This window comes from Ctenocephalides felis, unplaced genomic scaffold, assembly GCF_003426905.1.
Source record: "Ctenocephalides felis isolate EL2017-DRISC unplaced genomic scaffold, ASM342690v1 CF-g0.4_SCAFFOLD_01492, whole genome shotgun sequence".
Taxonomy (NCBI): Eukaryota; Metazoa; Arthropoda; class Insecta; order Siphonaptera; family Pulicidae; genus Ctenocephalides; species Ctenocephalides felis.
In genome coordinates, this window is record NW_020537646.1 from 47,259,103 (window position 1) to 47,275,058 (window position 15,956).

The window sequence follows — 15,956 nt, forward strand, 5'->3', positions numbered from 1 at the left end:
GGAGTCAGATTTACAGAAATTAATTATATTTTGATAACTTTCTGAGGGTAAGCTAGAAGAACTGCGTTTGTTAACACAATTTGAATTTAAAAAGATAAAACATGATTCGGAAAATCTTCTAAGGTCTACATTTTTTTCGTTATATAAAATTATAGGATTGTCAGTATTAAACGATTGTTTGAAATTAATAATGTGCTCAGAAAACATTGTTTTAAATTGTCTAGGGTTTTTTGAATTATAAATATGTTGATTCATTCTCTTGCTAATGTATTGGGAACTTTCATATATAATATTTCAATATAATATTTCAATAAAATAAATTGTTTACATTTGACGCATTGGCTGTTTTATTCATTTCAATATATATATATATATATATATATATATATATATATATATATATATATATATATATATATATATATATATGTATATGATCAACACACCTGGAACCCATAGAATAAGCATTTTCAAGGCAAAATAAAGCTGTTTCTTTTATCTGTGAAACAATAAGTGAGAGCGAAATATTTGGACATAGATCATAACCAGCGATTACAGTGCGTATTCCTGCACTAACCAAGGGTTGAACTGGGTAGCTTGACAAATCCCTGGATAACTCTTGCCAATAGCCTCCATGAATATAAATAAGCCATGGTGCATCTAAATAAAATGAATGAATTTAGAAATATACTAGTTAAGTTATTTTGAAATTTCATATTTTAAACATTAGAATCAGGAAAAAAGATAATACAAACAAAATCAATAGATGCGTGTGTCTGTGAGTACGTGAGCCAAATTCAAGATGATTATTATTGACTTAACGGATAATTGTGTTTACCTTTATGCCAAAGTTGTTTTAACTGATTTTGAATATTGAAAATTGCTCGAATTATATTAGTTGAGAATAGTGCTAATTTCACTTTTAGTAAAAATTGTAATTCTTTCTTGTCAGTACTAGAACGAACATCCTAAATTATTTTAGGGCTACGAAGAGTTATTAATTGTCAAATCTTCAATGAGTTTTAAAAGATGAAATAATAAGCTTCGCCCTTTGAAAACATATCATATATGTTGCGTTCAGTTTTGTACTGATTATCGTTAAAGACCAAAGGGTATGGGCGCTTTGGCATACATAATCGGCCCCACCCTGGTATTTAAATAATTTATACGCCATTTTAAAGGTCTTTTTGAAGAAAACCGATATACCAATTTTCAACTTTGTATCTCACCTTATGGCCGAGATTCATTGAAAATATGTGAAAGTGGCCCCTTTTTTCAAACTCACTTTTTGGCGTAACCATAAAAGATATGGAAAAAAAATTACGTGGTTCTATTCATATTGGCTTAGGCCACATTATGTAGAACAATCGATGCCAAATAATCAATTATTATTAGCTAAAAAAGATAAAATAATTTTTTAATTGATGTTTTCCGGTAGTGCGTTCAGTTGGACCACCTTCGTTATTCGAAATTAGCGTTATTCGAAAGCTTATTGTTTTTTCTTTTAGTACTGAAAATATTGTTCAAATCAATTTTGTGGAACACATTGAAAAATTGAAAAAACCGGAGCCAGTACACCCGCGCGTAACACTAATAGTCCTACAATTGCATGCAATTCGTTCGGACGCGAAGCAGTGCGCGATGCCCCCGAAACGATTCTTCAGAAATTCTGAATGCGAAAATATTTATTAAATAGTTATATATCTGTAAACACATAGATTTTGCAATTCTTAGGCATTATTCGTTATACTATGTTAATTAAAACACTGAAACTAGTGGTGTATGGCATCGTGCCTTAAGGGTCCGTAATAAAGTATTCGAAGAATATCAAATGCTTTCAAATATATTATTATAAATACTGTAACATTCATTATTCAAATTTATGAACAAAGTATAAGAGCTTATAAATTGGACTATGACGTCTGTATATGTTTGCCTGAAAAGTAAATGAACAAAACCCAATGAAGCGGAGTTATGATGAAGAATATTATCTAATATTTCTAAAAATTACATAAACTGAATGGAAAAGTTAAAATTATTTATCTGAAGAATATCAGAGATCTTTTTTACTAGAAAATTTTAGCTAGAATCAAAATTGAAATCCGAATTATTTTCGATATTAAAAAAATATGTTTTGAAATTAAAAAATTGTTTTTTTGCTATTTGCCCAAAATAATCTTGTCGTCCAAACAAGAAAAAGCTTTTTTCTCATTCAAATCAGATTCTTCGTTCTGTCAAAAACTCGATTTCTATCTTTACTCCGTATCTCCGAAAGGGCTGGATATGTCTTTGCCAAAAACTAATCGGTACGTCTCCCAATCGGTTGATCCGTGCGCCGGCAATCGTAAATAAATAATGGTATTTATACATTCGTACATAAATGGAACACAAATACACAGACACACACATAAATTTTTTATATTGTATTACAAAAATGTTGAGAAATCTTCGAAACGTGAAGATATGCAAAAATTTTCGATTTTTGAACGATTACAATAACTCACCCTATATATTGAAGAGACGTTAGTAATGAATTTACTAATTAATGATTAAATGTAACCAATTTTTAATAACTTCTTGAGTAGATTATAGTTTTATTTGGAATACTTAACGACGAGAATTGGAACATTTGTAGCTCTTCTGGAAGTGTGTGAAATCAAAGAATTTATTTAGATACAAAAATTTATTTAGCGCTTTATTATAATATTTTAGTTGTTGCTTGTTCAAGAGTTCAGGACTAACTTATATTTTTACATTTTTAAAATATTTCCAATATTTCTAGTTTTATGATAGCTCGCCGAAGGTACATGAGCTATCATAAACTTTTATTAAGGGTTGTCTGGCAGATGTACAAAATATTCGCAACATTTACCGTTACTTGGGAGTATACATCGTTCAAAGGAATTTACTTATGACTATTATTTATAATTATAAAGAACACAATTCTCAACACCTCCATCGTGAAAATTAAGCCGTCCTCGGCTTATTACATAACATTAGCGAATTTCAGGTTGTAATTTACTGGTACATTAATAACTAAAATCTTTATCTTAATAACTATGAGTTGATGCATAATGGATATAACAACTAAAGACATCAATTTTTATTTATATTTTAGTAAATCAAAACACTTAGCTAAACCTTAACATTAATATTATAAATTGGACTATTTTTTTTAAATTCTAGATTTACATTTACATTACATATTTTAGATTTAATTTATTTGTGAAAAGAAATATTATTTTTATTTAATCAATAAAATTTAATTGATAATTTGATTTATGTGATAATTAACATTATTCTATGAGATTTATCAAATTAATTAAATGCAATTCAATAATAAGATTTTTTTTTTTTTTTTAGAAAATTTGATAAAGATTATGTTACTTTACTCGTTTGGTATAAACTTTTTCAATTTGTTGTTGTGCACTTGTACATGTTTATTATGGATCAAAATGGTACTATTTATACTATCGGTTTTTAATATTTTAAAGGGACCTTTCCATAGGGGCAAAAGTTTTTTGCATCGCCGCGGATACGGAGTTTCATCTCTCAAAAGCACATACTCATCGATCTCAAAGGTTTCAGGATTCAAATTTTGATCATAATTACTTTTAGTTTTTTCTTTATTACTCAGTAAATTCTGTCGAGCGAAACTATTCGCGTGCGATAACCGCGATTTTAACTCATTAACGTAAGTGTCGTAGTTATATTGAAATATAGGTTTTGCTATAGACAGTGGTAATTCTATTTTCCTACCAAAAACTAACTCGAAAGGTGTGTAATTTGTCGCGTTATGTATAGTTGTATTATGGATAAAAACTGCGTATTTTATGCATTTGTCCCAATCTGTTTGGGTTTTGTTAATATAAGATCTCAAGTTTTGAATATAATCCCTGTGGATCCTTTCACATGAGCCATTCGACTCAGGTCTGTACGGGGAAGTTGTTATCTTTTTAATTTTTAGTAATTTGCAAACGTCCTTGAATAAATTGCTAGTAAACGTGGTGCCTTGATCAGATAGAATTTCCTTAGGAAAGCCGAATTTTAAAATAATTTCTGAAACGAATGCATTTGCGACTGTCGAACTTTCTTGGTTACAAATGGGGATCGCGCCTGCATATTTCGTTAAGTCGCATATAAATGTCAACAAATATTTATTTTCGGAGTCAGAAACGGGGTAAGGGCCGCAAATATCAATACAAATTTTTTCGAAAGGCTCGCGGGCTGTTGTTGTTATAACTAAAGGTTGCCTTGTTTTCTTACATACTTTATTTTTTTGACAATCAGGACATTTACTTACATATGATTTAATTTGTTTTCGCATTTTTGGCCATTTGTATATGCTACGTATTCTGCTGAATGTTTTTTTATGGCCCAGATGACCTCCCGTATATTGTGATCTATGAAATTGGTTTAAAATCTTACTTATCTCATCCGGTGTTAGGTTTTCAATAATTTTGTCATAATAAATTTTTAATTTTATGTCGGTGTTTCTGAAAATGTATCGTAATAAAATTCTAAAATTTTCTATTGGTATGTGGCAAAAACTTTGAAATTGTGCGGGAGCTGGAATAGCAATGGATTTAATATTTTCTTGAATTAAATGAGCTTTTAGATTTAAGAGGCAATGGAAAAAATCTTCAAGTGTTGGCTGGGAATTCATGTTATTTACAATTGAGTAGAAAATTTGTTTTTGAGAGTAGTTTAAGTTGAAAAAATCGTGTGTTCCGTAATTAGCCAAATTGTTATTAATGTTACTATGTTGGAAAAAATCGAAATATTTAGTTAATTTATCATCGGGAGTTTGGTTTTTTATCACGAATATCAACGCGGATTCTTCATGTTTTAGAGATGTGAGAAAAACTTCATTCGATTCCTCGATATTGTTATTAATTATAACCGAGGTTTTAATAGTATTTAAAAAATTTTCAAAATTAATTTCGGAATTAAAATTGCATCTGCATAGAAGAGATAATTTTGGTTTAGAATCGATAGGAATAGGTGAAGTATTTTCATTAGATGCTAATTCTTGAATATCAAACAATGAGCGAGATAAACTATCGGCATTCGTATTAGATGATCCAGATTTATAAATTATATCGAATTCATATTCTTCTAAAAAAAGCCTCCAGCGCATTTGCCGTGAATTTGGATCTTTACATTTGTACAAGTAAATAAGGGGCATGTGATCGGTGTACAGTTTGAATGGTTTACCATAAAGGTAAGGTCGGAAATGTTTTATGCTCCATACGATTGCTAAAAGTTCTTTGTCTATAGTAGAATAATTTTTTTCTGCGGGGTGCAAGGTTCGCGATGCATATGCAATTGGTAATTCTTTTCCTTCGACATTTTGAGATAGAACCGCGCCTAATGCAAAACCGCTTGCGTCCGTGGTTAATGAAAATTCTCGATCGAAGTCGGGATACTGGAGTAAAGGTGGATTTATTAGTTTTTGTTTAAGTTCATTAAATGCAAGTTCACACTCTTGGGTCCAATTAAATTTTGCGTCCTTTTTTAATAATTCGGTTAGAGGTAATGCAATTCGAGAGTAATTTTGTATAAATTTGCGGTAGTAACCGGACAATCCTAAAAATATTTTTATTTCTTTTTGATTGGAAGGAGTGGGAAAGTTTTTTACTGAGGAAATTTTATCAGACACACCGTGTGCACCGATAATATGGCCTAAATACGTAATTTCGTGTTTCAAAAAATGACACTTATCGGGTTGCAATTTTAGATTGTATTGTCGTAATTTTTCTAGCACTTCTAGTAATTTGGTATTATGTTCTTCAAGTGTTTTCCCGTAAACTATTATGTCGTCCATATAAACTAGAGTTCTAATTTCTTGTATGCCCGACAAGACTGTATTGGTCAGTCTCTGTAAAGTCGCCGGTCCGCCCTTAAGTCCAAACGGTAACCGTTTATACTCAAAATGACCGAAGTCAGTAGAAAATGCAGTTTTTTCTCGGTCAGTTTTATTTAGTAAAATTTGATGAAAGCCTTGAGCTAAATCTAGAGTCGTAAAAAATCGTGAGTTACCTAGTTGGTCAATAATGTCAGTGATGTTTGGTAGTGGGAAAGCGTCCGATTTTGTAATTGCGTTTAATTTTCTGAAATCGACGCAAATCCTCCATTTTTTATTTCCGTCAGTATCAGGTTTTTTGGGGACAATAATTAAAGGAAAATTCCAGGGACTTTGCGAGTTTTGAATAATATCGTCTGCTAACATCTGTGAAACTTGTCGGTGAATTTCTGTTTTATGAGCGTGCGGTAATCTGTAGGGTTTTATGTATATGGGTTTTTCGGCATTTTCGACGGGGATACTATGAGTAATCGTATTTGTATATGTCAGTTTGTCGTTTTCTAAATAAAACAGATCATGAAATTTTGTACAAATATTTAAAATTGAATCTTTTTCGAGATTTGTCATGTGATTAGTTTTTATGCATTGTAAAACTTTTTGTACTCTTTGATTCTTGTCATTGTCATCAATTGTGTCGTTGTAATTTACGTTATTGAACAAACATTGAAAATCGATTGATTCTTGGTTAGATTTGATAGATTTACTTTTATTAAGATTTATAGAGTCGATTATATCAAAGTTGCTTAATAACTCGAAGTTTACGTCTTTTGAATTAAGGAATTGACGATCTGACGTAGGATTAATAACATTTATAAAAAAACAATTTTCAATAGGTTTTACAATACAGTTAGCTAATATCAATCCGTTTTCATATTGTTTTGAAAAACATACTGCTTCGTCGTTTAATGCAGTTTCGATTTTTAATGTTGTTTCGGATCGAGGAGGGATTAAATGTTTTTCGAAATTCTAGTGAAAATAATTTAGAATGATAATTAATTTTTGCTTTAAATTTTAATAAAAAATCTTTACCGATGATTCCTGAATATTTAATTGGGAGATTTGATACAACTTGAAACGGAAATTCTGTATTTTGTTCGGAAAATTTAAAGTTAATATAAGAAACGCCATGGGTTGTTAATGAATTTGATGTTATTCCAATTAGTTCAATTTTTTTATCTGTGTATACAAGAGTTTCTTTATCAATGTTATGAACTTTAATTAATGATATGTCACTACCGCTGTCTATTAAAAAATTATGAAAAGTATTTGGTAGCTGTGTAGTTTCTAAAATGATTGATTCATAACTGTTCGGAAAATTTAAATTTATATTGTTACAATTGCTATTTACATGGATGCCCGTCCCGGAACGGGCTCTGGCGAGTTTTTTGAACTTGAGAAAGGTGCATTCGATTGGAATTCATTATTTTCAGCTATCGGATTAGAATTATTAATAGATAAACAACTTTCCTGTTTTATTTGCGGAACCGTAGGGATTTGAGTTTGTTGGAAAAAGTTTTTACGATTGGGATGTCTACATTGATCAATCGTATGACAGAATTTTTTACAATAATTGCAAATTATCTGTGAATTTTTATGTTCGGCTTTGAAAAAACAATTACCACTGCTATGCCCCATTTTATTGCAAAAATCACATATTAAAATTGAGGATGAATCGGTATCCTCGGCAATGGCAAAATCTATAGCGTCATTTAAATTATCGAATCTACAACATTTTACTAAATTTTTCAACGGCATTTTCAGTCCATTGAGAAAAGTTCTGAGAGCCATTTCATTATAAATATTTTGTAAATTATTCGCGACTGTCTGATCGTGTGTATCACAATCTTTATCATAAATTCTGTACAATAGTTTATTAATTCTTTCACTAAAAGATTTTACCGATTCATTGGGTTTTTGTTTATAATTTAGCAACTCTGCAAGAAGGATTGATACAGGAGTTTTTTCCGTATATTCTTTATACAAAAATGATTTTAATGAGTCCCAGCAAGAAATTTTGTTACGTATTATTTTTATTAGTACATGAGGTGGGAATTTACTTTTTATGGTTAAAAATAGTTTTTGTGATTCACTGGCCTTTGAGTTTTCATTCAGTGAATCACATACATCAATAAAAATACGTACATCAGTTTCATTTTCAATAAAATTTGGTAATATAGCTAAGGCTAAATTTAAATCTAATAAGTTTTCATTCAAAATTGTAGATTGGTTCTCCATCTTGAATTTGTAATAATATATGAATTTTCTTACTTGAATTCCTTTTGATTATGATAGAGGGTTTTGTTCACCTTGATCGTCGCTCCGGGGTTGTAGATTTAAGTTCTGATTTGGTCCCACGTTCTAAACTTCAAAATCTTCCACTTGTTATAACTTTTCTTATTAAATCTTCCAGTTATTATTTTTTATTAGAATTATTTTGATGATTTTTATATAGATGTTGATCGATTTATTTGATGAGCACTTTATTTTTGTATCACTTGATAATTTTAAGAGTTTGCTTAATTTTCACACACTTTTTGTTTTAATGTTTTTTAATTTATTTATTAATTTGTACTCTTATCACGGAGTTGGATTCGATTAAGCTGCCACCAAATGAAGAGACGTTAGTAATGAATTTACTAATTAATGATTAAATGTAACCAATTTTTAATAACTTCTTCAGTAGATTATAGTTTTATTTGGAATACTTAACGACGAGAATTGGAACATTTGTAGCTCTTCTGGAAGTGTGTGAAATCAAAGAATTTATTTAGATACAAAAATTTATTTAGCGCTTTATTATAATATTTTAGTTGTTGCTTGTTCAAGAGTTCAGGACTAACTAACTTATATTTTTACATTTTTAAAATATTTCCAATATTTCTAGTTTTATGATAGCTCGCCGAAGGTACATGAGCTATCATAAACTTTTATTAAGGGTTGTCTGGCAGATGTACAAAATATTCGCAACATTTACCGTTACTTGGGAGTATACATCGTTCAAAGGAATTTACTTATGACTATTATTTATAATTATAAAGAACACAATTCTCAACAATATATACTACGGAAAATTAAAAATATCACTGTATTATAATTGCAAATTAGCTAATAGAAATTAGTTTGAAATATCACAAATATTCACATAAACCACACAAAAATACAAACATTAAAAAATCATATAATTTTCGAAATAAATTAAAACGTTTTATATTATGAATATAATGATTATTAGAATACTTTCAGTAATACTTTTTGTAAATTATGGAAAAACTATAAAGAAAGATGCTACATCAAATGACGAATATATTATAAAATTTTTTAAATAACAATTCAGAAAATTTTATATCACCATTTGCCATTTTCTTTTTAGTTTTGTAGTGCTGATAAAGATAGGTCACAACAAGGGCTTTATTAATACATTGTTACAACTATTAATAAAAAAAACGTTTCTTGGGTTTGTTGAAATTACAATGTTTCATAATATCATTATTTTATATGTACACATATAAGTATATATAGTTAAATGTATACATATAAAATAATGATATAATGAAACATATATCAACAATGCAACAAAACATATATAACTATAAAATAAATATTTTCGCATTCAGATTTTCTGAAGAATCGTTTCGGGGGCATCGCGCACTGCTTCGCGTCCGAACGAATTGCATGCAATTGTAGGACTATTAGTGTTACGCGCGAGTGTACTGGCTCCGGTTTTTTCAATTTTTCAATGTGTTTCACAAAATTGATTTGAACAATATTTTCAGTACTAAAAGAAAAAACAATAAGCTTTCGAATAACGCTAATTAGAAGGTGGTCCAACTGAACGCACTACCGGAAAACATCAATTGAAATATTATTTTATCTTTTTCAGCTAATAATAATTGATTATTTGGCATTGATTGTTCTACATAATGTGGCCTAAGCTAATATGAATAGAACCACGTAAATTTTTTTTTCAATATCTTTTATGGTTACGCCAAAAAGATAGTTTGAAAAAAGGGGCCATTTTCACATATTTTCAATGATATCTCGGCCATAAGGTGAAAATTGGTATATCGTTTTTTTTTTCAAAAAGACCTTTAAAATGGCGTATAAATTATTTAAATACCAGGATGGGGCCGATTCTGTATGGCAAAGCGCCCATACCCTTTGTTAAATAAATTCATTTATAGAACACAATGAGTTGTTAATTATCAAAACTTCAATAAGTTTTAGGAGATGAAATAATAAGCCTCGCCCTTTGAAAACATATCATATATGTTGCGTTCAGTTTTGTACTGATTATTATCGTTAAAGACCAAATTTGTTAAATAAATTCATTTATAGAACACAAAGTGGAATGAAATATTCTGAATTTAATTATTATAAGTGCAGATATTTTATGTTTGTTCGCAAGGTATCAATTAGAAATCGCATTGATTAGTTATTAGTTAAAGGGAATATTCTATTTTTGAAACAAACTATTAAAAATTTCATAAATTTTTTATTGTTGCTCATTTTTTAACAGTTCTCAGTTCTTGCAGATTAAGTCAATTATTCACGCGTTCACTAATGAGCTAAGTTGTATGCCTTAAGACAAAATGTACAAAGTTTAAAAATAGAATGCGCCTTATACAAAATTATATTTCTTGTGTTGAAATTTAAATTTTTGAAATGTTACCGATAAATACTAATAAAATTATAAAGCAGATATATTTAATATTTCTTTGTCATTTGGTAATATGTTTGTATCCTGTATTTTATAATACATTTTTTCAATGAATTTCAAAGTATTTGCTTATATTTATTTTATTCGACAGTTTTTCATATCACTAAACATATTAATTATATCGAAAATGTTTAATGACATCTTGAGAGAACAGGTCTCTCATAGTATTGCTACTGTGTTGCGATTACGTACGATTTACGAGGGCAAAAATGTGTTTGCTTTATTTCTCATCATAATCTCACTTAATTCAATTTTCGTCATATCGTATACGCTATATGATTCGTCGAGCTCATCAAAAAACTTTACTTTAGAAGATGCTAGGATGCTAAATCAGTTCAAACGTATTTGTAGATTTTAGCTACAGCAACGCTCGACGAGCGCGCTGGTATATTATCGAGATAAAAAAATCTCCTGCCAAATAAGGTGGTTTTATTGCAGTGACTATGCTTAGTATTGACGAGTAAAGTTGCTAAGTTTTTTAAGGTATTCAATAGAAATAATTAGTTTACAAGAGAAGAAGGTGAGAGAGGTTGAAATGTCGAATATATATTTATTGAAGTAAAAGTTCTTTAGGCGCGACATGGGTGTAAATCCGTACAAATGTAACGGAAATTGTAACGTCAACGTGAAGTTGAAGCTTACGACGCTAGTTAGCGCAGATGTCGCGAGTATCCATTCCCGTCATGCGTAAGTCGAACGCTAAACCCTATACTATGCGACTGTGCCGGTAAATCTCGTAAATCCCCATTACGTTCGTAGTTCTTTTAGATAAAATCTTATATATAAAAATGGAGCTCTCTTTCAAATGTCCGAATAAAACTCGAAAACGGCTGAATCGATTTGGCCAGTCTTAGTCTTGAAAAATTCGTGCCAATCCAGAGAAAGTCCAAAAGGTGAGAAATTATTTCAAATCCGCGTAGAAACTTTACGTTTTTAATTTGAAAATTTTTGTAGAAGCGTAATTTAAATAAAACAATGGACGGTGGCAATTTCGTGAAATGTCAAACGCTTTTGACAGATGATGTTCAATTACGTTTAATATGATGTTTTACGCGAATATTATTTATTTATGATAAATTTGTAGTAAGTAGTTTTATTTGTAGTTTTATTTATATACAAAAACGTTAGTAAACGGGCCACAAGTGTTACTAGAGACTCAAAATATAAACTTTTTTGATATGTTAATATGAAAATGCACTTTTTTGCATATTTTTCTCAAACACGGTGCTCTGAAAGATCTCATTTGTATAATTATATACTCATTGGTATTTATAAAACATTTTCTAGGTTATATTATTTTTTATTTATCTTATTTAAATTCAGAACCTAAACTTGGTATCGATCAAATGGACATTTTGTCGAATAACATTTTTCCAATTATAATTTCCCAGAATTTATCGCAGAATAGATATTAATATATGAAGGTTCGTGATTAAAAAGATCCACCACCGATGTGCCAAAAATCAGTAAAGTTAAGCATTGTTTAACAACAATATTTGAAAGTAGAGGAAAAAAGATGTATAGCAGCTACAAACTTGATTTGAAAACGATAATCTTTGAAATGGGAGAGATAAACGGTAATCTTTGAAAATCCATAATTCCATAATCTTTGAAAATCCATTTTCTTCCGTTGGTAGTTTTAGCATTATTTAAAAATGTAATTATTTTGTAAAATACCTTTAAAATTATAATAAGGCTTTAAACCTTTTGCCACCTGCCCGTTACAAGTTACCCCGCATATAGGATAAAAAGGTATAGATAACAAATTTTTAGAAGACATCAAAAAAGCACATTTCTACAATGATGAAGTAGAAGTCAATTTACTGAACGTGGTCAGATAATTGTTCGTTTGATATGTCTTATTAGTTGTGATATAATTGTTATGGTTCATATTTGCTCAAAGTCAAATTGGACCTTTGTGCCTCGCCCTGCTCTACATATATACTTTTTATTAAATTTACTTTAATTCATCGAATGTAACTTGAAACATTTCAAAAAGCAGGTCAAAGAAGAAATACTTAATTCATTTTTCATCTCTCCTCGCAAAAATTTGAAAATTTTGTATAAGCTCAGTAGTATTATTTACAATTATACACGAAATCCAGAATCCAAGAAGAATCTGAAAAACTTGAAACGTAATTAATAAGCCGAAAGACCAAAAAAGACTCGGATTGGATTATACGATGTTTTCTATAGAAAGTGTATAAAACTTGCAGTTTGATTGTATTGACAAAATATAGACAAACTAATGGGGTTTATTGTTTTTATAATACCTAATTGTATACAGCATTCAAACAACACATCCTTATGCACTTAAAGTATTAATATTTTTGATTCTCTAGAAATGGTTTAGAATATACCTTATTTAGCAAAACAACGTTTGCCGGGTCAGCTAGTTTCTATATAAAGTTATAAAAGTGCAGTGAGGGTGTTAAAAATAACTTGTCACGTTCCTGGTTGCGTAGAAAATAAGAAAACAGTGAGATTACTTGGTTTTCCAACAGGAATGACAAGGTATGTAAAATGTAATATTGTAATTCTTCAATAGGTTATAAATGAAAAAGTAAAATATTATAGATGTATGAGATTTGGATTAGGCGAGTGAATAATCCAAAATTGAATGATGTGGAGATTGAAAACATGTTTTTTGGAGTAATTTGTATTATTCGAGTTTTTCGAGGTTACTATATATACCTTTGAAGTTATTACTAAAATCGAAATTTTTTTTGTAGGCAAGACAGATACTGCAGTTACTCAAAGAATGAAATTGTATCGGCAGAGAAATAGTCAAAACAAACAAGCAGTTAATAAACGTATGTTAATTTCAATTACATGAAATTCTACAAACACAATTACATGATAAGTGAAATTGTGGAAACAATATTTCTTTATTGAAAATTTAGAGAAAGTTTACATGTTTCTCTTTTGTGATGGCTATGGAGACTAATTTTAATTTATTATAATAGTAATTAATAGTAATTATAAATATTAATGCAGGTTCAAAACCTCTTACAAACTCTGAAAGATCAAGATTCCCAGACAACACAAGACATCCTGGAAAATGTCCACAGGATATCCACGCGCGGACATTCATTGTCCCTGCTATAGCCTTACGGATATCCTGCTTATCCTGACCTTATCCGAAACATGTTAATATGTCGCACCTACGGGACATCCTGTAGGATATCCCGCGCGGAATATTCCGGACATAAAACGGACATGAATAGGATTTAATTATGGAATTGTTTTTTACTTTTTAGATGAAAAATAAATTTGGATTAAAAATAAAATAAAAGAACACAATTTCACAAAGTAAATTTTTATTACAAAATAAATTTAACTAATTAATATATTTAATTTATTAAATTTATTAAATTTAATTTATTACAAAATTTAACATATACAACTTTAATTCAAAATAACTTATTTTACAATATTAAAAATATAATTAATTCGGCATTCAATCCTAGTTTATGGTTGATTTTCTCTCCTGAAATAGAAAGCAAATGAATAAATGCATATACTCGTATATGTATATATGTATGTATATATATATATATATATATATATATATATATATATATATATGAGTAAGTTCTTTAAGAGCGATACATCAATGAAAATAGACAGAGATTTATAATAATCTCTAATTCCAAATATATCGACACAATTTGATGTCATTACGAGTGAATATTAAACTTGGTTTTTTACATCTAAAAATGTGTACACAGCACAAATTTTGCACTAATATTGATACAACTAACCAGTCAATAATCACGATTTTTTGTAAATAAGAAAAACATATAGTACACATCTCACAAAATACCTTGTATAATATTTATTGGCACGTCGCAGTCCGCATTTTGCAGCCCCTGAAACAGCAAACTATGTCTCATGCGGCAAATTTTTCAAAGCAATTCCTGGATTTAATTATATATTAGTTTTATTCATAATTTACAACACATCATAAGTATAAGATATATAAATTACCTGTGATGACATCGCAAGGCACTAGATCAAACAATTTATTTTTGCCCTTTCCTCGTCCCTAGCTAAATTCTTTGGCCAAACCATCATCAAAATGGATTTTCATAGCTGGACTCTGATGGCTAAATACAGAATCTAAAGAGAAAGTTTGTTTAGTATATGATAAAGTTAACAAATAAAAATGAATCTATATAAACTTTTGATTACCAATTGCGTTTTGATATCTTTGCTCAGAAGAATAGCCTCCACAAGTTGAAGCTCCTCCAACAAACATAGTGGAGAGCATTTCTTCTTTGTCAATCCTCTTTCAACACAGCATTTGATACAAAATTAGGCATGGTTGCTGGATAAGCTGGCAGGGTAGAAATGTCAGCATTAAATTAAAAATTCTATTTGTACTAGTAACATAGTATTTCAAATAACAGTATACAGAAAGCTTTAATTACCATCGTTTATATCTGCACCCCTTTCAATATGTTGGCTGCAATATTTATAACACACACGCACATATATTATATAGAACACATAGAATTTCCACTATTATTACTCAATTTTAGAGTATTATGATAAATAATATTAATTATTTATAACACAGGCTCATATAATTACACGAAACAAATAAAATTTTCACTATTATTACTCAATTACTAAAAACTATGATAATTCGACATATAGCGTCTGTTAATAAAGCTTAACCTTAAAGGACGCTGACGCTTCCCGACTTCCCTGTTACTTTTTCTGATACAGCCACTATATCATGTCAATTGCAAATTGATGATTCTGTATATAATGTGACTAATAGTATGAAAAGAACTGATCTTTTGCTAGAGTCAAATGAAGTATTTGAACTTCCATATAAAGACTTTAATTTGTTTAGGAATGCTCGAAATTTGTTTGAAAAACAATTTACAAATGATAGCTTTGGCTATGTATGTTTTGTGTGTGATCGACTTTGGTTTCAAAGTGACTTAGAAATATCAAATGAAATTCAAAAACAAATTCTTAGTAATGATTTTTCGAATATTGATTCAAATAATCAGGTTGGATGTCAAACTTGTCGAAAGGCATTAAATTCGGGTAAAATTCCCACTTTGTGTAAATTTAACGGGTTTCTATTTCTATACTACTACCTATACCAAATTATCTACCCAAACTAGATACTGTATTTGAAAGGTTAATTTCACCTAGATTGTGTTTCATGCAAATTAGACGATTGAGACATGCAAATTGACAATTTGGAATATTTGAACAAATTATAAATGTGCCTGTTGCCGTTGATATATAGTTAATTTATTACATCGTAATTTTGATGCTGATCATTGCATTACGTTCACATAAAAAAGAAAATGATTCATAGATCAGCTATGTGCAGGGCTTGATAAATAA

At 29.4% G+C, this 15,956-nt stretch overlaps 1 protein-coding gene across 1 annotated transcript in view; it reads right to left on the minus strand.

Annotated features, from left to right (window-relative positions):
• Window positions 1-15,956, minus strand: part of LOC113371315 (kynurenine formamidase) — a gene marked incomplete at its 3' end in the record, with an annotated part of 156,028 nt that overhangs the window by 20,873 nt on the left and 119,199 nt on the right. The window contains exon 3 of the mRNA XM_026611948.1: window positions 447-660. Coding sequence (XP_026467733.1) covers window positions 447-660 — 214 coding nt within the window. The remainder of the gene's footprint in view (window positions 1-446; window positions 661-15,956) is intronic.